At 43.9% G+C, this 27,615-nt stretch overlaps 2 protein-coding genes across 2 annotated transcripts in view; one reads left to right on the top strand and one right to left on the bottom strand.

Annotated features, from left to right (window-relative positions):
- Positions 1-8,467, bottom strand: MMGT1 (membrane magnesium transporter 1). The gene is made up of 5 exons (XM_056859005.1): positions 8,376-8,467; positions 6,920-7,164; positions 2,522-2,574; positions 1,210-1,313; positions 1-241 (listed from the first exon to the last, which is right to left on the bottom strand). The coding sequence occupies exons 1-5, from the start codon at positions 8,465-8,467 to the stop codon at positions 79-81; spliced, it is 657 nt and encodes a 218-aa protein (XP_056714983.1). The 3' UTR covers positions 1-78.
- Positions 8,468-12,015: 3,548 nt separating this feature from the next.
- SLC9A6 (solute carrier family 9 member A6) overlaps positions 12,016-27,615 on the top strand; it is a 33,129-nt gene continuing 17,529 nt past the window's right edge. Inside the window, exons 1-3 of the mRNA XM_056859508.1 lie at positions 12,016-12,334; positions 19,255-19,454; positions 20,896-20,973. Of these exons, the coding sequence (XP_056715486.1) occupies positions 12,016-12,334; positions 19,255-19,454; positions 20,896-20,973 (597 nt within the window). The remainder of the gene's footprint in view (positions 12,335-19,254; positions 19,455-20,895; positions 20,974-27,615) is intronic.

Raw genomic sequence — 27,615 nt, 5'->3', positions numbered from 1 at the left:
AAAAAAGTGTTTTACATCCTCAACTTTAATATTATAGCTCAGTGTCCTGCTGTATTTTTAGAATCTGTAAAAATCTTTTTAACGTCGGAGAGGTTCAAGTTTTCGCAACTTCAGCGATGCGCTGGACGACAAAGCATCCTGATTGGAGGAAGAATGGACAGTATCTGGGGACTGGAATAATACTCGGCCCCGGTGATTAAATACATAAAAGGATGGATGGTTCCTTAATGTGTCAAATGTCCTTTAAAGAGAAAGAGAAAAAAAAGATTGGAATGAGTGTGGAGTCATCACAATTAACTGTCGGTAGTTCTGCCTGGACCAAAATGGTATATGTGAAGCTGTGGCTGCAATCCTACACACATATTAGTTAGTGTGTCTGATTGAACTCTGTGAAACTTACTTCTGAGAAAGCATGCTTAGAATTGTAATCAAAGTATTTAAAAACTGTCATAACCAACATTGCAGACGTACATTCTTGAATGAAATCTCAGACCCATTCTCTCCAATCAACTGATACCCTCAGGTAAGCCGCAAGAGTACAGAGCAATGAGAACAGCACTGGCATGTTAAGGTGATGCGGAATGAGATAAGACTTGGAATGCTTACTGATAGTGTGTCCCCCCCCCCCAAAAAAAAAACTGATGGCAGTACACAGCCAAGGCCAGGGGGTAAGGCTATAGGGTGGAAGTGGAGGCGACGCCATAAATATTACTCAGAACAATCTAGATCCAAGGGAGTTGGATTCTGCCAGCTTTTCCACTAGCACAACTGGGAAGAGCTCCTTTTGTCCTCTGTGCCAGGACTAGTGGGACTTGTATGGCCAAACAGTGGGACATGTATGGCCAAACAGCAACACAGGATGCATCTGCAATGAAGGGGGGAATCCAGTTAAGATTATACCTCCTCCCTTTTGTGCCAGCAGAAAAACCGGATAGGATCCAACCCAAGGTCCTGCCTTGTCCACTGGTGCAATATCTCAACTCCACGTTCAGCAAGGCCATGGTCCCAGCATTATATGATTGATGACAATGAGCACCTGCCCTATTGCCCTGTTCTGCACAGCCAGAGGTATGGTACAGAAAGCATGGGCTCCTACTAAGAAAGTTCATTACGGCTGCTTGGCAGGCAGGACAAGAAAAAGAACGGGGATCAACATGAGAAGAGTGGTAACAGCAGAGGAAGTAAAAGGGGTAAAAAAAATAACCATACTTATTTTTTAGCTCTGAAGTGGCATCCATGTCTTTAAATTCTCCTGCAATATGTACTATGCCATAACAGGTCACCGCAAAGGCCAACAGTGTTTGAAGAACTATCTGTAAAGATATATTAAGAAGAATACATCAGTGGTTTACAGTAATTCATACCTTTTGTTTGGTCTTTGATATCCAAGCTTGTGGCGCTTTTCGAGCAGCTTCAGAGAAGTACAATGCAGTACATCCAGCCTGGGACCTGAGGCATCCAGGTTCAATCCTTGTTCAGCCTGAAAACAGCCTGAAGCAAGCAGCTACTTTGCTGCTGTACCAATCCTTGTGAGAACATCATGAAAATGAACTGATTGTGTGGCTTATGCTGATACTTATAATTCTGTGACACAAGCATCAAGAACAATGCCTGGAATTCAGCTTTCTGAGCACAACTTGAACATAAAAGCAAAGCAAAGAGAATCAGCCCTCTCAGAACTAACACTAGAAGGAAGACTTGATTAGGTTAGGATCCAGGTAATGGAAGGACACTCAACTGCTTTACACAAACAAACAGCAGCCAAATGCCAGAGGGAGCAGCTGTTTGCTCAGTAGAGCATGGGGAGTACAGTAGCTTTCTGAGTATTGACTGGAGACAGCAGGGAATTCCTAGAGGGATGTGTCTATGGGAGGAGACAGGGGCCAAACTGAAGATAGGTTTTAATCTCAGACACAGGTCAGTGGCTACAATATACGTCAGAATAATAAATCTAGCAGAACTAGAAATTGCTCCAATTCAGTTGTGGAAACAAAGTATACAAAACTAACACATCAAACAACACAGGGGACTGTCCACAACAGGGATCCCCAACCTTTTTGAGCCTGTGGACACATTTGGAATTCTGACACGGCATGGTGGGCACAGCAACAAAGTGGCTGCCACAAGAGGCAAAGCCAGCCACAAAATGATTGCCTGAGCTAAACTTCAGTAGCACAATTTAGATCCTTGTGGTGTGGTGGCAGCTGCTGCTAAAACAACATTTTAAAAAATCTGCACAGCCAATCAAATCTCCAACAGTTAATCAGAAGCCTTGCTGGGCAAAAGCCCTACCTGGCCCCACCCACTTCCTAAAAATACTTGGTGGGTGCCAGAAAAGGTGTCTGTAGGCACCATGGCACCCACGGGAACCACATTGGGAACTCCTGCTCCACAAACTACTCAATATTTGTTCCCCTGAACTCAATTTGACTTTCTTGCAACTAAAAAACCCCTTAAATACAAACATTTAGGAGTTACAAGTCTGCAGTCTCATCAAGGAAAGAAAGGACATGCAACTTACATCCACTGGCAAGGTTTCATCTTCTTTCTCTGTTAACCTCATATAAGAACGATCTATAAAATAAAGACATACCAGTAAATGACAAATTTCATTCATTCATTCATTATACTCAGAGCATACACAAAAGGGTGTTGCTACTGAATTTTCTCTTCAGCTCCTCCAGAAATGCAAAGGAAGAGTTTTTCAGGCAGCATTAATCTGATCTTGTGAGACCCATCCTGTGGGGTCCCAAAGGGTACAATCCTATCTCCGATGCTCTTCAATCTTTATTTAATGTCCTTACGCCAAATCATTTGTAGTTTCTGAGGTTGGCTGTGACCAATATACAGACGATATACAGCCATATATATCCTTACCCAAATCTCCTGGTGATGCAACAGAGGTCCTAAACTGCTGCCTGGCTGCTATAGTTAAATGGCTAAGAGAGGACAAATTGAAACTAAACCCTGTAAAGACAAAAGTAATGCTGGTTGGGAAGGCAGAGACCTTGAAGGACATTATGTTCCCTACTTTCAGTAGGGTTCGGCTGACCCTTGCCGACTCAGTTAAGAGCCTCGGGGTTATAAAGGACCCAACATCATTACTGGAGAAACAAGTTAATGCAGTTGCAAAAAAGGCTTTCTTCCAACTCAGCCTACCTTGAAAAATGGCCCCTTATCTTGATATGGCTGAACTGGTCCCCCGGATTCATGCCACGGTGACATCGAGACTAGACTACTACAATACACTGCACATTGGTCTCCCCTCAAAATCAATTCAAAAATTCCAGCCGGTGCAGAATGCTGCAGCTTGGCTACTATCGGAAGCTAGATGCAGCATACATATTATTCCCATTCTACAGGCATTCCACTGGCTGCCCATTAGTTACTGGGCTCAGTTAAAGCATTCAGCTATCACATGCAAAGCCCTTCATGGCCTTGGACCCTCATATCTGCGAGACCATCCCTCTCCCTATGATCTGCCATGACAGCTTCGCTCATATGAGCAGGGCCTTCTGCAGATGCTAACTTGCAATTGGGCAAAATGAACAAATGCCCATACACACGCCTTCTCCATTGTGGTCCCCACCTTGTGGAATGGCCTGCCCAAGGAAGTCAGGAAGGCTCCCACCCTCCTGGCTTTCCGCAAACTATGCAAAACTTAATTATTCAGGAGGGCTTCGCTACGCAGGCAATAGGGTAGCACTGTACAAAATGTTTCACAAAGTTACTTGGATAAATTATTGGGGACTGTGGTCTGTACTACTGTGTATAGTTTGGGTTGGATCCCATTGTGTAATTTTGCATCGTTTACTGTGTCATGTTAGCACTTATGCTTTGCTGCAGTTCTGTTGTTTAGACTTCTGGTTGGTTCTACACCCCAAGTCCTTTTTCACTGTTTATTGTATGTCCCATCCTGTTGATTGTATTGACTCAGTGTGTGTAATCCACCTTGAGTCTCAGTGAGAAAGGCGGACAATAAATAACGTAAATAAATCTTCAAAGCAAAATTCATAATGCACCCACCACGTCTCTTTAATAGAAAGAGAAATGTGTCTGGTAGGTATGACCAAGAAATACAAGAATTTTCCTGATTTCCAGATACAAAGACAAAACCTTTACCACTAATTGCCATTTCAACTAAAAGCAACCATGTGGCCTACTTTGCTACAAAACATGTCTACTGCTCCCTTGAATTTCTAATCAGTTTCAGTAACGGGGATTCAGCACTACACAATCTAATGCATACTTTCCAGAACCCAGTTAAAACATATATGTCAATCTATGCAAATTTGCAACATGATTCCAGGATTAAGGTGGTAGCGTTGGGAAGAGGTGCATCAATAATTATGTCAGTATTTCTAACATAACAGGCCAAGGTGCTTATACAAATATTTAGAACAATCTACTATTTAGAACAATCTACTATTATATGTAACACTTTACTGCTACTAAATGTGTGAGTAGCTGTGACACTGTAAAAACCCTCTGCGTACACAGGTAGTAAGTATGCCACAATACCAGCTGCAGGGGTGGGGGGGCAATTGCCTTAACAAAGAAATTACACAATCCATGTACATAGAGATAATTTCAACCAGAGTAAAGGACCACAAATTGCAGAATTTAAGACTATAATATTAGGGACAGGCTGGAATGCCACTGTCAAACATGTGAAAAAGAGACCTCCATGACAACTTCATGAAATTATCAGTTCACTTGTACTGAAATCCAGATTGCTTCTGGATTTGTTCTGATTGTTACTATCAATTTATCTGGAAGGTAAATCAGAGGTGTGGAAATGGTTTAGACACAATGTTGTGCTAGTAACTGCTGCTCAGTACTTCTGCAAATCTGGGTAATGTTTCTAGGCTTGGCATACCATTGCACAATTCTACCAAGCTGGCATTTATAAATGACTTTATGAATAGGTGGCTTTAAAAGGGGACTGGACACATTCATTGAGGGTGGATCAATCAGCAGCTGTTAGTCACGCCAGAAAAAGGGAACCTCCATATTCAGAGGCAGCATGCCATCAAATACCAGTTGCTGGGGGCCAACTGTTGCGGAGGATTATTGCCTTCTTGTCCTGTTTCTGTATTTCCTACTGGACATCTGGTTGGCCACTGTAGGAATCAGGATGCTCTGGTTTTGCTTGACTCTTCTCTCTCTTTTTGCCATCAAGTCACAGCTGACTTATGGCAACCCAGTAGGGTTTTCAAAGCAAGAGGTGTTTGGAGGTTGTTTCCCATTGCCTGCCACCATGTCATTACCCTGGTATTCCCTGGAGGTCTCCCTTCCAAATACTAGCCAGGGGTGATCCTGCTTAGCTTCTGAGATCTGATGAGATCAGGCTAGCCTGGGCTATTTAGGCCAGGGAATGACTCTTCTTGAGCTCATTTTTTTAGAGGGTGTTGTCAAATCTATGTTACTTCTTTGTCTTTACTGTCCTCCCAATCCACACAAATACACTCTCTCTTTCTATTGACACAATGATCCATCCTAACATCTCATTTGATATTATGTTCCATCCTATGCCTGTCCTATTAGGTTATCCATAGTTATAGCCTGCTATTAATCTCCTGCTTTTTCACCCCAATTCTTCCAATATAGTATATCATCCTTTACCTTTGAGTTTTATCAATTTGGATCATTCCCAATATTATCCCACTGATTTGTGACATTCACCTCCATTTCTTCCTTTTTGGGCTTCACACTGCCAATACTATCCTACATCTCAGTCCTCATTCCCACCACAGATACCAATCCTATTATTTGTCAGGTCCAGGCTTCTGAGAAGTGCACTGAAGAAAGAATCAGGTTTGGCTTTTGTCTGTCATAGTGTTGCAATGACAAATGGGGAAAGGGGCTGGTCCCTTTTATACAGCTCTTGGGACCACCATGCTTTCCCCCAGATGTCACCTTAAGATCACTATGCATAGATGCCTCCCTCAATGTTTATTTATTTATACATATATACATACAACGTATGTATGTATATGTGTGTGTATATATATGCTAGAACGTAATATTTGTGTGTGTGTGTGTATACACACACACACACAATCCATATATATAAAAAGCCAAACCCCCACACAATATTACGTTCTAGCATGACTAAGAAATAGAATCAAGGAAGTGGCTGTTTAGATAACCACAATCCATTTGTTAGTCTGAGGTGTTACAAAACTCTTATTTTGGTAGGTAAATGTTGGCTCGATTCTCAAAGAGCAAGATCTCAAGGAGACAAGGCGCAGGTTTAGCCTCCACCCCTAGTGCACCCAGAGAAGTGAATGGATTTCTGTCATTCCACCCCGAGCTCCTCTGAGGAAGAATGGGTTAAAGATGCCAAATGTTGCTCTCGGAGACAATATGGTAAGGGCAAAGCTTGCTTATCACCATGACCCCCACAATATGCAAGCTCTTCTTGATTACAATGACAGGCACTCCCTATTCCTTCCTCTCCATTCCAATTTTAGCAGTGCTCACCACCTTTAATGGCTCTACCACCCAAGCAACCCCAATCTCTGCCCCGAAGCCAGCACTGTTCTCTTCCTTCCTGCCACTTCCAAAAACCACTTCCTAGAAGGGTTGCCAAAACCTGACGTTTTAGGCCCCTACAGCTGTGCCCTTAGCAGCCAATGGACATGCAGACCCTAGGAAGGGTCACGTCGAGCTCCAAGCTGGGGTGGGGGTGGGGTGGGGAAGCTTCGCCCGCAGCTCAGGCAGCTGTTCCAAGCACCGAGTCTTTCTTGACCTGGGTCTTCAGCCCCGTGGGCCTCCCTCCTGGGCCTAGACTTCCCCGTCACGGCCCTCCTCCTCCTCCCCCCGTATACGGTGGAAGTTCGTGCCCCAGGCCCGAGATCTCCCCAAGCCACACGCGCGCGCGCATCAATCAGGAGAGGACGCGGGCGTCACTCACGCTGTGCAGCGGAGAAGGCCGCGTGCGCCAGGGCGAAGAGTCCGACCCCAACCAGCCCTTTCCACACCGAGGAGGCCGCCATCGTCCACCCTCCTCCCTCAGCCACCGCCGGGGGCGCGCGCGGGCGAGCAGGCGGGCTAAGTAGGGAGACGCGCGCATGCGCGCACTGTCTCCTTCCGGCGCGCCGCGATGACGTTCCTCCAGGGCGGAGAGGAAACGAGGGGAGAGGAGGGTGCGAGGCTGTTCTGGAAAGAAAACGGAATGGCCAAGCACGGGGGGAGTGGTTCTTCGTGGTCCCCCTTCGCGGGGAGGGACTGCCAGGGAAACTGATAGACTAGCACATTTTTACTTTACCCTAAATTTTCCTGGATTAGAGTCATTTCATTAACCTCTATTGGCCTACCAAAAGCTCATACCCTACCAGAAAATATTTTTGTTAGTCTTTAAGGTGCTACTGGACTCTTGCCCTTTTTGACTACTGCAAACAGACTAACACGGCTACCCACTGTGGCCTACCAAAAGACAGAGATAAAACAACAACATTACCTCCAAAGGGCAATACATATAAGTTACAAGTCGGGTTAATAAAACGTTTCTTGTTCTTTAAGAACTCCTGTAAGAAATTCAGCCACGGTAGCCGTAATTTTAGGATCATGATCACTCGAGAGAAATTTGCATTTCACTTCATTACTCCTGTATCTCTTGTACTGGAGCAAAGTGAATAGCAGTTTATCCCGCACAGTCACATAGAAGGGGCAATCTAAAAGGATTGACTCTAAAAGGATTAGAGTCAACTTCGGCAGATACTGAACAAAGGTTTGTTAGAATAAGACTTCCAGTTGTTAAGGTATCACAAGGCTCTTTAATGATCAATAAGGAGAGGGGCCACGGCTCAGTGGTAGAGCAGAAGGTCCCAGGTTCAATCCCCGGCATCTCCAGTTAAAGGGACTAGGCAAGTAGGTGATGTGAAAGACCCTGGAGAGCCGCTGCCGGTTTGAGTAGACAATACTGACTTTGATGGACCAAGGGTATGATTCAGTATAAGGCAGCTTCCTGTGTTCAATAGGTTGGAGTACCTTCTCTGGAAGGTAAAACACGGGGCTTAAGTTAAGTTGATAATGGTGTGGAGAACAGATTGAGAAAATTCAGTACTGGAACTGGAGATCGTCCAGTGAAACTGATTGGCAGTAGATCAGAACTGACAAAAATGTAGTTTTTCAAATAACACATAATTAATTCATGGGATTCCCTGCCACGACATACAACAATGGTGACTAATTTAAATAGATTTTAAAAATTAGATAAAATCAAGAAAGACAGGACTGTCAGTGGGTATTAGTCACAAAAGTTAAATGGGCCTTCATGTTGAGAAGCACAAGCATCATTTAAGTGTACTATTGGCAGGCAAAAATAATTTTCCTGTGTAATGTTGCATGGAACCAGTGTCCCTGTTAACCTGGGCCCTCGGCCACTACGTGTGCATGGCACAGATTCATAGCCCAGGCTTGTATTGCACTGGTCTGCTGACGTGTGAGCATTGGTCCACATTAAACCAGACACTTCTTGTAAGCTTCCCAGAAGCATCTGACCACTGCTGGCTCCAAGATGCTGGACTAAACAGCTCTACTGAGAAGTAAGTCACATTTTATTCAATGGGCCTTACTCCCAGGAAAGAAAATCTAGGATTGCACTGTAATTGGGTCCTTGATTTGGCTTCAATTGTGGTATGTATCTTCTCTGATCTGGAAAAATATATACCATCCTTGATAAGTCAATTCTCCTCTAAATCTAAGCCATGACATTTTTTTAAAAAAATTCTTGGCTTTGTGCCGAAAAGCCAAGTGACTAAAGCAACCACATCTTCAAGTTGTACATATTGAGACTGAGCAGTTGTACTTATGAATATAAATGCAGTTCTGACTGGCTGCAGCAGGTAAATTTGGGGTCAACTGCTTTGAATATCCTCTTCCTTCTCTCTCAAACAGTAGAATAAATAATCCACTTGCATTTTTTCCTTTATGTTGTTTGGTAGGGAAAATAATTCTTGTTACATTATATTTGAAAGAAAGAGTGGCAAACAAAAGCAAACCACACACTGCATTGTTAATCTATGTCTCTATCACACTTCCATCATTCATAATGATAGCACACACTTACAATTTCAGCAGTTTCAAGAAGTAGCAATGTTGGTCTACAGTACAACAGTTAGATTCAAGTCCAGAAGCACCTTGAATACATGAAGCTACCTTATACTGATTCCAACCTTCAAAGTCCATATTGTCTACTCAGACAGGCAGCGGCTCTCCAGGCTCTCAGGCAGCAGTCTTTCACATCACCTATTGCTAGAGCGTTAAACTGGAGATGGTGGGGATTGAACCAGGGACCTTCTGCATGCCAAGCAGATTATCTACCACTATGCCACAGCCCCTCTTCTCAGAAGCCAACAAGAGTTAGTGTTTATGCTTCCATTATGTATCTGATTAAAATATTAAATATTACTTGTACCTTTGCATCCTTCACAAGCCTTCTTTACAACACCCCTTCAGCTTCTAACTGTGATAAAAAGACTCAGAGATCTCCATTTCTACTCGTGTCTGACAATGGGAGCTTTGGCTCTTGAAAGCTTATACCTGAAACTCTTGTTCTCTAAGGTGCTACTGGCCTCAAATCTTACAGTTTCAATGTATTTTAACCCCTTCAAGTAAATAGGATCGGGGTGTAAGGTGACAATCCTAACCATACTTAGTCTTATGCCACAATAAATGTAGCATAAGTATCTTTGCAGTGCCGTATAACTTTTGATGCCAGTGCAGACTAACACAGCTACCCATCTGGAAATTATAAGCATACTTTCAGGCCAATCCACCATATTTTCCTGGGATTAAATCTTGTTGATTTAAACAGATTTCCATTTAAGGTTGCAATCACAGGCACATTTGCAAAGAAGCCTCACTCAATTTATTAAGACCGAGCAAAGGCTTACACTACAATAAAACTGTTTATCTTTAAGGTTTTGCTTCTGCTCCAACAGACTAACACAGTCACCCCACTGGAATCTGTTGCACAGCAGCGAGTGAACTTTCGAGTTCCCCAGAACTCTTAAATCCTAAACAGGGTTAAATCCTTCTAAGTCAGTAAAAATCAATGGGCTTCAACTGGTGTAACTGTATAGGACTGCAATATTAAATCAGGCTGGATGTTAAGTAATTTGTGAGGCTTGCATAACATTCTCTGTGCTCCATCTGAGAACCGTGAACCCTCTACAGACGGGGAGGCTTTCCCATCATGCCCCCAAACACGCAGGGCCGGTGCTACCATCAGGCGAACTAGGCGGTCGCCTAGGGTGCAGACCTCAGAGGGGCACCGTCTTAGATAAGTTTTTTTTGGGGGGAAATGCAACTGACAATTTGTATATATTTTTATTTTAAGATACGTATAACAACAGTGCTATTGAATATAATTAACTATAACGTCTTATAAAAAGTTTTGTGCTTTTATTTTTTCTGCAAGACATCTGTTTTTGAAAATTGGTTAGCAATGGGGGGGCACAAGTAGTTAGCCTTGCCTAGGGTGCAAAAAAGACTGGCACCAGCCCTGCAAACACATGCCCTTTTATACTGCTTAACGTTCTTCTTGACGAAGCGTTCTAGGGAACACGAAAGCTTGCTCGCTGCTAATGAACCCGATGACATGACATGCTTTGGGGATTTTTCCCCCTACGGTCTGCCAACGGGCCCGGCAACCTGCGATTTCAGTATGAACTCTGCGGGCCTTGCTTCTGAGTTCACATGCAAAAAGATCAGGGAGCATCGGACCGCGGCCCCAACTGAGCTCGGAAGTAAACCCTTCTCGAATCGATAATAATGTTTGGCCACTTATGCATGGGAGGTTTTGCCTTGGGTTTGCTGCTCTCTAGATGCACATTCCCCCCATCTGAATTCTCAAAACTCTGCATGGGAGCTTATTCTTGAGTTTTGAGAATTCAGATGGGGGAAATGAGCGTCTAGAGAGCGGCAAACCCAAGGCAAAACCTCTCGTGCATAAGTGGCCTTTGTTTCTTAGTCAACAGGAGGGATCGGGACTCGAGGCAAGGATGCTAAGCACGCTCTCTAACCCAAAGCCGCAACGATGGCTCATCTTTCCAAAGGGAGACTGGAAAGAGAAACTGCTGAATTACAGTTGATATTCAAACTAAAGTCAATGCATTTACCTGGGCTGAATAAAGACTTTGCATTCACGGCTCATTACCAATGCTGATTTCTCCACACCCATCTCTCCCCTGGACATCACAGACTCTTCTGCCTACTACCCCTAATCCCATCACGCCTGCTATTCATTTACATACTGTTAACATTTACATACTAATGCTTGTCTGAATTCACTCTCCTCTATTTAAAGACAGATGGATTCACATCCTAGCTGTATCTGGAGAAGTGAGCTGTGGCTCACGAAAGCTCATACCCTGCCAGACAGTATTCTTGTTAGTCTTTAAGGTGCCACTGGACTCTTGCCCTTTTCTACTACTTGGTTAGTTCATGGTTCTGAAGAAGTGAGCTGTGGCTCACGAAAGCTCATACCCTACCAGAAAATATTTTTGTTAGTCTTTAAGGTGCTACTGGGCTCTTGCCCTTTTCTACTACTTGGTTAGTTCATGGTTCTGAAGTTCTGAAGAAGTGAGCTGTGGCTCCCGAAAAGTCACACCCTGCCAGACAGTATTCTTGTTCGTCTTTAAGGTGCCACTGGACTCCTGCCCTTTTCTACTACTTGGTTAGTTCATGGTTCTGAAGAAGTGAGCTGTGGCTCCCGAACGCTCACACCCTGCCAGACAATATTCTTGTTCGTCTTTAAGGTGCCACTAAACTCTTGCCCTTTTCTACTACTGCAGACAGACTAGCAGGGCTACCCACGGTGATTTCTCATCTCTCCCTGCAAACATTGCCGGGCAGGGGGCAGGGCTACCCGCTTCCCCTGGCGCCTGCTCCCTAGGCGCGCGCCTCGTGGCGCCTGCGCGCACCCCTCTCTCTCTCTCCTCGGCGCGGCCGCCTCCTCTGGCTCCAGCGCCGGCTCGGGAGGAGGAGCGCGCAGGTGCCCAAGCCATGGCCGCCCCGGCCCAGCGGGGCCGATGCCGGGGAGCCGGGCCGCGGGGAGCCGTGCCCCCGCTCCTGGGGCTGCTGCTGCTGCTGCTGGCGGCGGCTGGGCTGGACCCCCTGGCGGACCCGCCCGCCTTGGCCACCCGGCCCGTGGCCCTGGAGGAGGAGATCGTGTCCGAGAAGGCGGCCGAAGCCAGCCACCGCCAGGACAGCGCCAACCTGCTCATCTTCATCCTCCTGCTCACCCTCACCATCCTCACCATCTGGCTCTTCAAGCACCGCCGGGCGCGCTTCCTGCACGAGACGGGGCTGGCCATGATCTATGGTGAGTGGAGTGGAGTGGGGTGGGGGGCCACTACGCCCCCCCAGATCCTGAGCCGCGGAAACAGTCCTCTTAACCCCCCTGCCCTGCGCCACCCAGTTTACAAAGGGCCTGTCTGTGCCTCTCTGTCAGCAATGCTGATTCTGTAACCTTAGGCAGAGGATGCTAGGGAAAGCGGAGGGCAGCAGGAAAGGAGGAAGGCCCAGCAAGATTTGGGTTGACTCCATCAAGGAAGCCACAGCCCTCAATTTGCAAGAGCTGAGCAAGGCTGTCGAAGATAGGACATTTTGGAGGACTTTCATTCATAGGGTCGCCATGAGTCGGGAGCGACTCCACGGCAGTTCACACACACAGGCAGATGATGAGAGGGAGGGCATCTTGGCCATCTTCTGGGCATGGAGTAGGGGGTCACTGGGGGCGTGTGGGGGAGGTAGTTGCGGATTTCCTGCATTGTGCAGGGGGTTGGACTAGATGACCCTGGAGGTCCCTTCCAACTCTACGATCAACCGTTTTGCTGTCCCTGAATCTGTTCTCAGTAGGCTGTTGCCGGCGAAAGCTTGCAATGGGTTTGTTTTTAAACCATTTGGCTGGTTCTGGATGCTTCGGGGAGTGGCCACCGGGTAAGCTGCTGCCTGTTTTGTGAGCTTCCCAGAAGAGGCATCTGTTCAATCACTCTTTCCAAATGGACCTTTGGTCTAATCCAGCAGGGCTGGTTTTGATGCCCCCCTCCATTCGTTGAAAACACTCGTCTGACAAACGAGCTTCTCTGTACCTGTGTTGTGCTCCCTTGTGGTATCCCAGGATTCACTGATCCATCTGTCTGTCAGGTGTACTCTGTTTGCAGAGATGCAATAATCTCTGTAGAATACAGAAACACAGAAGCCACATTTCAAACGTTTGAAAGCTAGGAAGGAACAGCCACTGCATTTTGAAAATGCAGAGATTGTGCGGAATTCCATTCACATCCTGGTTTCTTGAGACTGTACAAACCTCACGCCTGAATTCTTGAGACTGTACAAACCTCATGCTGGGACTGGCCAGAATTTAGTGAGTTACATCCACCCGGTACTGAGTCCTCTGGATGACTACTCAGCAGCTGCATTCCTCCCTCCCCTTCTGAGAGCTGCAAACTGTGTTTGCACTCTGAAATAGTTTGTACTGTTTATACCCTGCCTTTCTCCTCAGTGAGAACCCAAAGCAACTTGTATTGTTTTCCTCTTCCCCATGTTTATCCTCACAGCAACTCTGTGAGGTAGGTTAGGCGGAGAGTGTGTCACTGGGCCAAGGTCACCCAGCAAACCTCCGTGGCAGAGTGGAGCTCTGAACCTGGGACTCCCGGCTCCTAGTCGGACACTCTAACCACTACACCACACTGCCTCTCAATAGGCTTAAATCCATGTATTATGATCAACCAAATTGACACAACACATTGTACCAGCTTTTGAGCCTGCCACGACTCTTATTCAGGCTTTATCACTGGCTGATGGTATACACATCCATGCAACATTAGAAATACATTACAAGACTTCTATGTGAGCCTATTCCAGTGGTGAAATATCCATGGTATACAACAATAAGTGACAACGGGCCACACAATATTGCTTTATAGAACACCTTTTATATGTATTTCTGGATGGGTCTTTATAATGTTTGTAACTGTATATATGACCACTGAAGAAGGCCATACAGGCTGAAACTCGTCTGGTTAATTACTGGTCATTAACAATGGTTTGTATCATCAACAATGCTGGAAAGTTAGTAACTATACATATGTATTATTTTTAATGATTAGGCTTTATATAAGGCCATATGTTTTTATTTCTGTGTACACCGTATAATAAATACTATAATTTTTAGCTCAACTTTAAGGTTCTTACCTTAGTTCTGGTTGAGTTTCCCCCCCTTTTTCCCTTTTTCGTTGGTTCCACTCTAACTGCTACACCACACTGGCTCTCAATAGGCTTCAGTCCACGTAATACCTTTTATTATGACCAACCAAATTGGCACAACAAATTGTGCAAGCTTTCAAGCCTACCAAGACTCTTATTCAGGCTGGATGTTACAAGATTTAAAAAGACAGAAGGGCAGAATGCAGATTTATCAGGCCATGGTGTAAAGGTCTGATCTCACCGGCTTCCTCTGTGATATGTCAGCAGGTTATAACCTTAACTTTATTACTATGGTGTATTTACAGCATGTTGTTTGTTCTTTCACCATAGCACAGAAACTATCCATAGGCCATCCAAAATTGTCCCAGATGCCGAACAAGAAGTACAGGTCCCTAGCAGGCTGACACAGTTAGGAAGCACCTTTATAGTCCCTGTATCAACAGTGTTAGAGATAAATTTGAAGCGTTACACAAGAGTAAGTGTCCCGCTGGGCTTGAAAGCTTGCACAATGTTTCATGTCAATTTGCTTGGTCATAATAAAAGGCATTACATGGATTTCATTCTTGTGTTTGGATTGTGCCTTTACAACCCTTTTTCTCAGTAGGCAGCCACCTAACATCCTGCAGTTACACGTCTGCCTAGTAGTGTCTTCTGTCTTGTGCATAGACATGAAAATATCCCTAGTATGTATGTACTGTCCATGATCTATGAATCCTTCCAAACCCCCCCCCCCCATAGGTTGAACTGGCTCATACACACTGAGGCATCTCTTTTTATTTTTAGCGGTTCCCACATGATTCTCAGTTGCCCCTTCCACCTGATGTTGCATCTGAGTAAGTGTGTGGAGCTTTATTCTGGCAGATTTAACATTCAACAGAAGCATTCCTTCTGGTGGATTATCAATATTCATCTGGCAATGATGCCATGACTGTTGTTAGAAGAATCAACTTGTTTGGTGCTACCAGAGTCCCCAAAAACACCAAAAAAAGGGGGGGGGAACCTGATGGAACTCAACCAAAATGCTAATTACAAACCAAAGAGGTTGAGCTGAAAAATGCTAAAATTACAAATATATAAATTTTAATAAGGTACACATATAGATTAAAAGCATAAAACTCCCAGTGCAGACAACAACTTACACATTTAATAAATACAAACATGAACAACTGCGATGTACAATCTTTCATTGACCAATATGAAATCCAAAAAGGACCAGATGCGTTTTGGCCTGGAAAGGCCTTCCTCAGTGGTCAGTATAAAATTATAACTTATCACATATCCTAATAATATAATCATATCATAATGGGCAGTAAGAAATATCTAAGAGCCCTTCTAGTACAGTGAAGCTCCCTGTAAATTTCTTTACTTCTTATATGTTAAAACCTGGCTTCACTGTCTCATCTTCTATTGTATGCCGGGCTCTTAAGAATGTGGATACATCAAGCAGTGTCTTAGGTCAAATGGTGGGTCCTAATTCAGCCTGGAAAGGCCTTCCTCAGTGGTCAGTATGTATTAGGTCCCACCATAGGCCTATGATGGCAAATTGAGTTCCTCACAGTGCCTGTATGTTAGCTGGGGATACTTTTTCCAACAATATTAGTGCTAACATTTGTAGCACATTTGAAGCGTAACGCTATGTAAGGTTGGTGAAGTGACTGGAAATTTTGAACAGTTCTCTCAGTATCTCTCTTTTGGTACTTGCATCTTTAACTGGGTAATCACAAGAATGGTGCTGGGAAACACAGGATGTAATTTCTTCTGGAGAAAGTTGACTGTTCAATAGAAATAAGATAGAAGCTGGAAGGCACTTAACAGTAAAGTCTTATGCAAAGTTACTTCAGTCAAAGTCCATTAAAATCATTGGGTTTAGGCTAGAAGAACTCAGTATAGGATTGGCTGTAAATATTGTAGGTTGTTTGGACTCAGAGACTAAAGTAATCAGGCTAAATATATCTAAATGTTATTATGAAGTTAATCACTGAACTTATTATATTTATTTTTTTAATGAACAAGCAAACACAAAGTCTGGGTTATGAAGAACTGTCTGGTAGTTCCCTCTGCACATCCTCTCGGGGAATATTTTTAGATCAGATGTTTCAGCAAACACCTGTGTTTCTGCCAAGAAAGTCTGAAAGATACCAATGTACCTTCCTTACCACCAGTCACACATCCAGGCTATTACTGGGGTGTGTATCTGCAAATTAAGATTTGGGTTTGGGTGTGGAAGTTCTATTTAAAGTACCCAGTCTGCCATGACGTTTATTGGACAGCGTATGTCTGTCTCACAGAATTGCTGTAGATTGCTAGCCGTATGAGTCTGCTGCAAATAAGAGTCTTGTGGCACCCAAAAGACAATAACAGTGCAATCCCATGCAGAGTTACTCCAGTTGAAGCCCACTGAAAAGTGGGAGTGAAATTGACAAACTGTACAATTGACAAAGTTGATGCCCACTGAACACTGGGAGTGAAATTGACTGTACAAAAGTGATATTGTAATTGAACACTTAGATGTCAAAATTTCACCATTCTTTCATTCTCAAAAGTGGCTTTTCCAGGGTTTTTCTCTAAACTTTGCATACAAGCCAAATTTCTATTTTGAATGAAGAAAACATAACACCTGCACTCTGAATGGATGATGCAAGCAACATGCCTGGGGGATTCTATAGCTTATTCTGGTTTTATAGTTTTGAATTTGAAGAAGTTTTTTTGGGTAGCTTTTGTGTTGTGTTTTAAGCCTGCTGGACCTGATGGCCCCAGGCTGGTTGTCTCACTCATAGTTAAACATATAATGTGAAATACATCGCATAAAAGAAGTACACAGCTAAACGCAAGGTGTTTTGGAGCCACCATGAGCCTGAATCAAGCCACCTTAAATCTGAGGGAGATAATGTGGAGTATAAATAATTTAAATAAATAAAATGGGGATGATTGATATATGGGTGGCACTCAGCTGTATATCACCTTAACAAAATCATGCCAGCATCTCTTTTCTGAGCCAGTGCCTAAATGCAGTGGTTAGGTGGTTGAGGGAGAATTCAGATAAGAGGTGATGGTGGTTGGTAAGATAACTGTACTGAATGGGGTATTTCTCCCCAGTACTGATGGGGTGCAACTTTTAATTGAGGACTCACTCGCAAAGTTTGGAGGTTATATGGAAACTCTATGAAGTCTGTCAATGTTTCCATGATTTATGAGCAGGATCCTACATTTCTATTGAGTCCTCACTCGCAAAGTTTGGAGGTTATATGGAAACTCTATGAAGTCTGTCAATGTTTCCATGATTTATGAGCAGGATCCTACATTTCTATTGGGTCCTGCTCAAGGATGCAACTCTGGAAAAGCTGCATGGATAATTAATCCTCGTGTATTGTTTACATACATATATAATGGCTTCTAAAATTGTGCCTGGGATCTCTGAACTTTACATCAGAATTCAGTGTAGTCCTAGGAGAATGTGGTAAAGACCATCACAAGTTTGAAAGATGCTGGGATTAGTGGGACAAAACAAGGCAGTCATGGATAATCTAGAAGCCCTGTCGAATGCTCCATTTCATTTTTTTAATCATAAATCCCCCCTCTATTAATGGAAGTTTAAATGGAAGTTTAATGGAAGTTTCCTCTTTAAACAGAGCTTTTCAGGAAGCAAAATCATTAGGTTTGCTCCAGTTTTGTTCTACATAGGTGTACTGAGTATGCACCATTGTGGTTGTTGTGTTCTTCCCTTGTGGGTTTGAAATCTTTGTATGTTAACAAGATCTTTCTTAAGCCTCAAGAATGGAGTTTATCATATCCTGTTATCTTTCAGGAGGAGAGCAAGGATTCTATCTATGTGTTCAAGGCACAAATTAAGACAAAGGGACAGGTGCCATGGAAATTTCCTTGAGTGAAAGCTGAGAGTTTTTGAGACTGTTCTGATTTTCTTGGAACCGCTGTAACCAAACAGTCAAGCCATATTGCAGTGACGGGGTTTTCTAGCAAATCAGCTCCGTCAAATGCATTTCTTTCTGGCTTGTGTGAAATATGAGAAGCAAAGGAAGGTTTTTTAGGGGTTTTCCAGCAAATAAATCAAATACATTTCTTTTAGGAAAAATTAAAATTAGGAGATGCAAAGGCAGATAACTGTAATGTGCATACTACCCATGAGGTTGTTACCTAAAAAATGGAAGGTAGGTCTCTAAAATGAAATTGTTCATGGAGGACCTTCCTGGAAGGTTAGGAGGGTGATAAAATGCAGGTCCAAGCAGGCTTGAGCTTGCAAAATCACCTCTGTGATATTGGAGAAAGGGCTGCTACTGTTGCTTGCTGTAAGACAAGTTCCCACATCCTGGTGATAGTTAAATGCTATCTGTTTTCTACAAATTGAATGTAGCTGTTTACTTTAGCCTAGGGTTCTCTAGTTATCTCATCTAGTGTACCTTTTCTGTTCCCTTCCCCCTCATTAGTAGATGGACATGTGGGCAGTCATCATAAGTACATATGATGTGAGTACCAAGGACTTGACTGATAGGTTTGCCAACCTCCAGGTGGTGGCTGCAGATCTCCCGCTATTACAATTTATCTCCAGCCGATAGAAATCAGTTCACTTGAAGAAAATGTCCACTTTGGCTATTGGACTCTATGGCTTTGAAGTCCCCCCTTTTCAAGCCTCACCCTCCTCAGGCTCCACCCCAAAAATATCCAGGTATTACCCAACCTGGAGCTGGCGACCCTATTGACTGAGCCTTTGTATGGCTAATCTTGTGAGGCCTTTAGAGCCACAGCCAGTAATGGTGCCTTGAAGTCCCTACTTATATTAAATACCTACTTATATTAAGTACCTGCATCTGTTGAGTGCATATAGTGCATTTCTATTTAATGCACATTATAAATGTAATATCTGAACCAGGGCTCACAGTATAAGGCACTGAGTTCTTGCAATTTTGAACTGATGATCTCTTGGCATAGGTTGGTAGAAGCCACAAATTTCTTTAAATGTGCTGTTTCTTGGCTCAGTTACCCTGATAAACTGCTCATGGTCCATGTTCCTCTGTGCAGGTGTTCTAGTGGGCGTTGTCCTTCGTTATGGTATCCACGTTCCCAGTGATGTCAACAACGACACCTTAAAGTGCCAAGTGCAGACAAGCCCTGCCACTCTGCTGCTCAACGTCAGTGGAAAGTACTATGAATATACCCTCAAGGGGGAAATCAGCCCCCATGAATTGAATAATGTTCAGGATAATGAGATGCTCAGAAAGGTAAGCTGGAAAAGTACAACTTGAATTAATTGGACTGTCCTGGCATTGCTGGTCAATAGCTCCTAGTGTGCCCTGCAAAAACAAACAAGAATGTAGGTCCCCATGTTTCTCTTTTACTGTCTTTTCCATTAGGGCTAAACCAGACACAATGCTGGGAGTTGCATGAATACAACTGCCAGCATTTTTTCCTGTAAATAGCAGGCATGCACAGTCCTCAGTTGGATTGGGACTGTGGCACGAGGGTTTGTGTGTGACCCCCCCCCCAACCAATGATAATTTCCTAACCTGAAGCAGCCCTGGGGCTTCAATGCCCCTATTGCATCGTTTGGGCCAGAATATGTGCACCTGTGTCAGTACCTGTATTTCCCCCCTGCAGGGCAAGTAGCTCCACAGGCCCATTTCAGGTCAGGAAAACTGCAACAGAGGCTTTAACCCTCCCCCCTTCAGCACCTCATGCCCTGGTTCCAGTATTTAAAGAACAAACCCAAACTATTGGAGCTTGATTCAAAGAATTCATGGTGCCTTGTCTGGTTTAGTGTTCACTTGGGCTCTTATCAAAGCCTGATCTCCAGTGAAGCAGAGCAGAAATTTTTCCACTATTGTATTTTACCATAGAAGCTTCTCAGTTCCTAAAAACACATTGTTTCATAAAATTAATTGGTAACCTAAGGAATTAATACTGTACCATGCAAACTGAGCAGTTTCAGAGTTGTAATTAACATTTTCAGGTAACCTACAAAGCATTTTAATGTACTAAATAAATTTAACCAGTTTCACATATACAGTACTTAAATCACACGGGTAAGTATGTGTTATTAAATGTTTTCCCTAATCAATTTGGCTAGTGAAAAAAAATCTGAGATATTTATATAGCACGTGACAGTAAGAGGGCACTTTGAAAAGTTTTGTTTGCTAAATACAAGTAAAATAAACATGATCATTCAAGATTTAATTGATTTGTAATTCAACATCTTCCAGAAAACCTTCTGTTTAGAATTTTTCCATTAAACCCAAATTGTGGCCACTGTTTGCCCTGAATTTCTTTCAGCCTTACCTATCTACCATTGTGTTAGCCCTTAGTGTATTTTACTACATCTGAAGTCCTCCGCTTGTCCAAGGCCATGTGTGACGCTAGCTAGAACTTCCAAAAAGGAGGGTTCTTTATTCACATTGTTCTCCCTACCACCACTACCTTCAATTACTCTTAAAATTTCTGCACAAAGTCAGGCTGCCCAAGATTACATATCTGAATTAAGGAGAACCTATTCCTGTGAAGTCAACCAGTACACCCTGATTATAAAGTAGGATACCAGTGCCTTGAAATGCTGTTGTTTGCCAAAATTGAATGTGTTGAAAATATACTTATTGAGCAGTGAGTTTCACAATACAATCATCTAGGTAGAATAGTTGTCTCACCTGGATATTTTTTTTTAATAAATAGGTGACATTTGACCCAGAAGTGTTTTTCAACATCTTACTTCCTCCAATTATATTTTATGCAGGATACAGCTTGAAAAGGGTATGTACTCGTTCGTCTTACTCTTTTTAATTTAATTGATTCCAATGTCAAAATAAACGGATGTCCATTAATGCTTGTGCAATCCTAACTGGTTCTGGAATTTGGTGTAAGACTTTGAAAGGACATGATGAAAAGGGAAGGATCAGATCTGATTTTTTTAAATGCTTAAAATGTCATCTGTTTGTGGAACCTGCCATTGTCTACACACAGCTAGCTGAATATTTTGTTATAGCATTTTTATATTAGTATTATAAACAAAGCTTTACATAAAACACAATTGCTCTAGTGTTACACTTGCTCAGCACTTACAATGGGACTGCAAAACAACATATCCCTTCTAAATGAAAATTGGGAATATATGTGAAGGAGGAGGAACAGGGAAAATCTTTTGAGAGCTTCTCAAGGAATTGTACCTTCACTTAGGGCAAAATTAATTAACATCACTGCAGATCAAGAAGTGAACCTTTTAGAAATTCTAAGATGTCAAATTTGTTTTCTCTCCTTTTAAAAAAATCCACCATGACGATTGGAGGTGGAAAGTGTCATCAAGTCGCAACCAGCTTATGGCAAGCCTGTAGGGTTTTCATGGCAAGAGACACACAAAGGTGGTTTGCCATTACCTTCCTCTGCATAGCAACCCTGGACTTGGATTGCTGGTTTCCCTTCCAAGTACTGACCATGGCTGATTCCAAGATCTGACAAGATCGGGTTAGCTTGTGCAATTCAGGCCAGGGCACTTTCGCTGTTAGGATGGTCTAATGCTGCTGAACTAAGAGCTGATGTAGATTAAGGTAATGAGCTCACTTATGTGGCCTTAGACAAGCTGTTGCCTTCATCTGAGACTGGCCTGCATTGCAGGGCTGGTGGAAGGAGGCAGTATTTGTTGGGAAAAACAGCAAGCCATATAAATGCAAAGTTTTTTTGTCTTCTCAATGAATGCCTTATGGGTGCAGTGAGATTTCTAATCTGTGTATGTTTTATTAGTAAGGAACCAAGGCTCTGGGTGTGCAGCCTTGTGTCTTTTTGTTTTTGTTCGTTCATTGTTTCCATTTGAGTTTTGTTTAAACTGTTGTTTATTTTAACTATGTTTTGGTGTTTCTGCAAGCCACTGTGGGTCCCCATCAGGGAAAAATGCAGGGTAATATATTGCTTAAAGAAATAAATAATAGCTTTATACATTATTCCAGATTGGTTGATGCAGCGTATAAAGGTATCTTTTGCTTGTGTGGCACTGAAAACGGCCAGACTTTGAGTTTGGTGGAAGAGCCTTTTGCCTGTTGGGTTTGTGTGTGCTAAATGCCATCAAGTTGCTTCCTACTCATGGCTGCCCTATGAATCAGTGTCCTCCAAAAAACATCCTATTGTTAACAGCCTCGCTCAGGTCTTGCAAACGGAGGGCCGTGGCCCTCAATCCATCTCATGTTGGGTCTTCCTCTTTTTCTGCTGCCTTCAACTTTTTTTAGCATGGTTGTCTTTTCCAGCGACTCTTGTCTTTTCATAATGTGACCAAAGTATAATGTGACCAAAGTACGATAGCCTCAGTTTAGTCTGTTGGGTTTAGCCTCGCATATTTTCTAGGGATCCTGAACATTATGTAGTATCTTTCTAAAGAACAGAGAGATGATATGTTTAGAACTCTGGTGTGCTTGACTAACCAGGACTGCTTTCTTAGAAATTCCCCCCAATTTCCCACCGAAATCAGTCCATAAGCAGAAGTGGGTCACGCAAGTCTTCGTAAAGGGTTATAAATGAGGAACAAGTTACTGAGTTGCTGTGGCCGTCTCTTGAGCATGCTAATACTTTAGTCATGCATAAACATGAAAGCTTATGGTACAATTAATCTCCTAGTCTTGAAGGGGCCACAAGACTCCTTTTCATTTTTGTTGCAACAGGTTAACATAGGGCTCTCACGGGAACACATAAAATTTGTATAAACAGAGATGTTATGATTGGCTCGATTGGTTTCATCTTTATGTTCTCATTCTCTTTGGCCAGCAGAAACCAGTGCAAGAAAAGGTACTGACAAATGTTCACTGGCTCTAGGAGCCAGACTAAAAATTTAGAAGAAATACTCACTTTTCAGTTTTCTGGGTGCTGTATTTTGCAGTGCCATCCTAAGTGGAGTGACACTCTTCTAATTTCATAGATGGGCTTAGAAAGATGAAACTTTGCTTAGGATGGCAGAGTTAATGACCCTATTTTCTGATTATTGCTACCATGAAACCTAATCCTCAGCTTTTCAGTTTCTTATAATTTTATTCAGGCTATGGCAAAAGTGTTGCAATAGATAAATAAATATGGGGGTAACCCTGGTTGTTATCACAACACAAACTTAAGCTTTAGCCCTAACCTAATTTCCCCCCACTTCCTCATAATTTCATTATTGCCTTAAAAAGCTTACTTGAATATTGGATCCAATATAGAAAGCACCTGGTTAAGAAATATATTCATCTACCACCACTGAATGGCTTAGAGTTAATTACAAGAGCCTCATGCACGTACATTTTTATATCATACAAAAACATTATGATGTGAAATGATAAATAATCTTTGTATTTCCATTAAGGATTGCTAAGAGACAATACAATAAAATCACTGCTGAAAATACCAGGCACCGCAATGAAATATCTAGGTGCCCTGGTGACCTAGTGCCTGGGATTTGTCAAGCCCTGTTACACCTATAGAACAGTGAAAAAATGCATTGTTGGAGCAGATCAAGGGTTCAGCATTCTGTTTCCAACCTCTGAGAAGCTCTCAGGCAGATCATGAAGGGGATAGGTCTTCCCTTTGAGGCTGTACCTCCATCTGCCTCTGGAAGTTGTGTTCAGCTGTCATGGCTATCATCTGATAGGTTGATCCTCTGCTCTGTTAGATTTGGGTCTCCCATGTGGTTCCTCTTGGCACCATGGTGCCCACCAACACATTTCCTGGCTCTCACCAAGTGTTTTTAGAAATTGGGCTAGGCCAGAACTTGTGATTGGCCACTGGAGATTTGATTGGGTGTTCCGATTAAAAGGCATCCTGTTAAATAGACCTTCTGCCCAAAATGTTGAAGAGTTAATTTACAGTTACGCATAGACAGAAAGGCGGAATTGGCAATTAAAAGAGCCCATGAGGTGTCTACACTGGCCATTAGTGCCTCTATTACTTCGGCTCTCTTCTCCAGGGCCACCATAGTATGGACAAGAAAGCTTACCCAGCTTATTCCTGAGGACAACAGGAAAGCCCTGGAGGGGGTCTCCAGAGTTCTCAAGGCGGTTACTTTTCTCGCGGACTCTTCCCTCGACACCCTGTCATTCTCAGCGCGTGCTATAGCCACCCAGGCAGCCGCCAGGAGGGCTCTTTCGCTCCGCCCTTGGCAGGCAGATACCCACTCCAAAGCAGAACTGATGGGATTTCCCTATCAGGGGGACAAACGCTTTGGGGACCAATTAGATTCTGTTCTCATAGAAACTAAAGATAAGAAGAAGGCCCTACCCAAGAGTTTCTGCAGAGATAACAGGGGCTCCTCTGGATCCTTTCGATCTTCCCATACACTACAGAGGTTTCGGACCGACCAAAGAAGAGGTCAGTGGTCACAGGCCAGAGGGTCCCTTCGAAGGGGGGGCCGTTTCTCACGGCCCAGATTTTCTCACCCTAACTCCAATAAACAAAATTTCAACTCCCGCCAGGGAGCCAAACAGTGACGCCAACACTTCCCAGTGGGGAGACGTCTCATACACTTTGCTGCCCTTTGGTCGGACGTCCAGTCGGATGCGTGGGTGATAAAAGTTATCAACCAAGGGTATCAAATAGAGTTTGCACGTCCTCCTCCAGACCGCATGGTATCCTTTCATCGACCACTGTCCACCACAAAACGCCTACGCACTGCAAGGGCGGTAGATCACCTCTTACACATTCAGGCCATCAACCCGTAGAGCCGTTAGAACGCTCCTGCGGAATTTACTCGATCTTCTTCACAGTCCCCAAGAGGAATGGGGACTGGAGGGCCATCCTGGACCTCAAATTCCTCAACAGATATGTCATCAAGAGGAGATTCAGGATGGAAACCCTAAAATCAACCAAAGAGGCTCTGTGCCCCCACGCTTACCTTACCTCAATAGATCTCACTGAGGCCTATCTGCACATCCTGGTGCATCCAACCCATCGCAAATTCATCAGGTTCTCCTTCCAGGACCACCATTTCCCATTTCGGGCCATGCCCTTCGGACTTTCCTCCTCCCCCAGGGTCTTTACCAAGATCCTGGTGGCCCTGGTGGCCCTAGTCCGAGCTCAGGGGGTCCAGGTACACCCGTACCTGGACGACACCCTTATCTGCGCTCCATCCAGAGAACTGAGCTTAGCACATACTACCCTTATCCTACAGACTTTAACAAACCATAGCTTCCTGGTCAATCAGAAAAAGAGTCACCTGGAACCAACTCAAAAACCTCTACACCTTGGGGTGCTAATAGACACCATTCAAAATTCTCTCTTTCTACCTTTGGACAAGGCGATCAAGCTCGCAGCCTTGACCAAAAAGATCAGCAAATCTTCTTCGGCCAAACTAATGACCCTGGCGAAGCTCCAGGGGCACATGATCTCCTGCATCCCTGCGGTACCCTGGGCACGTTTCCACGCCAGGCCGCTTCAGTGGTTTCTACTGCAGTTCCAACAAGACATCATGAAGAAAAGAGACCGAAACCTCATTCTTCCCAAAATAACACATCTATCGCTGTCATGGTGGACGATAACAGACAACCTGTGCAAGGGTCTTCCATACATCCCTGACCCCCCAGAACAACTATTTACCGATGCCAGTTTGTCGGGATGGGGAGCCACCTTCCAGAGCCAGCTGGCTTAGGGGCTTTGGAGCCATTCAGAACAGACTCCAAGAGAGAAATCCTGGCATTCCCTAGATCTAAGAAGGGCACTAAAGATTTACGTCAAGCGTACTAAGCACATTAGACTTTCAGATGCATTGTTTGTCACCTTAACGGCCCCAAACAAAGGAAAGGCTATGTCCAGAGCTGCCATCAGTAGCAACATCAAAAGCTGCATTGTTCAGGCCTACAAGGCCTCAGGTCTGCCAGTTCCTGCGACCATCACAGCCCATTCTGTCAGAAGTGCGGCCACTTCGGCTGCCTTCGCCCGGAGGGTTTCAGTGGAAGAGATTTGCAGGGCGGCCACCTGATCGTCAACATCTACCTTTGTTCGACACTATAAGTTAGACCTGTTGCCCTCTGTGGACGCTACCTTTGGCAAAAAGGTACTGCAGTGCATGAAAGAAGTTTAATCGCACCCACCCAGATTACTAGCTCTTGTACGTCCCGAGCTGAAGATGGCCTTGTCTCTCAGAGTGAGAACGAGCCTTGATTACTTACCGTGAAGGCTCCTTCTGCTCTTGGAGACGAAGGCCATATTCCCCTCCCGATTAGGAGCAAGCAGTACCTTCCTTCACCCAAAAATTTACACAACACGATAACAGCACCTTTTTCTGTTTATTACATTGACAAGTTGGCATGTTGCCCTGTTTATTTTTGCCATGTTGCCCTGTCTTTATTCCTTGTCCTCTGTTGTTATAGTTCAGTCTTCCTGTAAAATAATAATAATAATAAATAATAGTTAACGTCAAAGCTCTAGAAATACTGGAGTAATAGGAGAGGGGAGGGGCTACTTCCTCCAGGGTACAGGAAGGTCCGCAGTTTTTTATTCCTGCCTCCCAGACAAGCAAGCACAAGAACCCGAGCTGAAGATGGCCTTTGTCTCCCAGAGCAGAAGGAGCCTTCACGGTAAGTAATCAAGGCTCGTTTTGTGGTCGGCTCTTCTTCCTGTGGCAGTCATTTTGGCTTTGACTCCACCTCCTGTGATAGTAGGGTTGCCATTCCCCCGCTGGTGGCAGGGGATTCCATGCTCTGAGCCCCCTCCCCCGGTGCCGTTCAGCTGGCCGGCGGGGGGCGGGGACTTACTAGCTGCAAAGGGAGGCCAGAGGGCGGCCAGTGCCAATGTCACTTCCGGAAGTGATGTCATCACGTTGCCGACAATTGCGGGGCTGCTCTGGTAATTGGGCAAAACTCTGTGGTAAAAACAGCCTCTCTTTGCAGCTAGTAAGTACCCCCCACCCCACCCCCATACCCCACTGGCTTCCAGAGAGATGTGCGCCAACCACCCTATGTAACCATTCCAAAGATGCCTGCAGATTCAAAAAGTTTGGGGACCCCTGTATTAGATAGTAAGACCTACTCTCATTCCTACTGGATGATATTAGGGCAGGGGCTGTGGCTTAGTAGTTGTGCACATACTTTGTATGCAGAAGGTCTTCAATTAAATCCATTACATTGGCAGTTAAAGGATCTCCAGTTGTGGAAAGACCTTTCACTGCCTGAGATCCTGGAAAGTTGTTGTCAGTCTGTGGAGACAATGTTTCATTTGATTCATGATGGGCAAATAGCATGACCTGGTATTATGTGTGTGTATGTGTCTGTCCTATCCTGTCCTATCCTGTCCTGTTAGCTGATAGACCTCTATCAGTTTCTAATAATTTTGTAAAAGCCATGTAAACCACTGGTCATCTTTGTGCCTATCCCAAAACTACTACCACCCAATTTTTTTTAATTATATATTTTTTAATTTTTATATCATAAACAAAAAATAAACAATAAA

This window comes from Euleptes europaea, chromosome 13 (genome assembly GCF_029931775.1).
Source record: "Euleptes europaea isolate rEulEur1 chromosome 13, rEulEur1.hap1, whole genome shotgun sequence".
NCBI lineage: Eukaryota > Metazoa > Chordata > Lepidosauria > Squamata > Sphaerodactylidae > Euleptes > Euleptes europaea.
This window is presented reverse-complemented; position numbering and strand designations above follow the sequence as displayed.

Bases quoted from the DNA above. Each gene is read 5' to 3' on its own strand.
- MMGT1 (XM_056859005.1), bottom strand. From the start codon at position 8,467: ATGTGGACCAATGCTCACACGTCAGCAGACCAGTGCAATACAAGCCTG. The intron at 1,314-2,521 runs GTAAGTTGCATG...ATATCTTTACAG, and splicing joins ATGAAACCTTGCCAGTGGAT to ATAGTTCTTCAAACACTGTT. The intron at 242-1,209 runs GTATGGTTATTT...TTCTCTTTAAAG, and splicing joins ACTTCAGAGCTAAAAAATAA to GACATTTGACACATTAAGGA.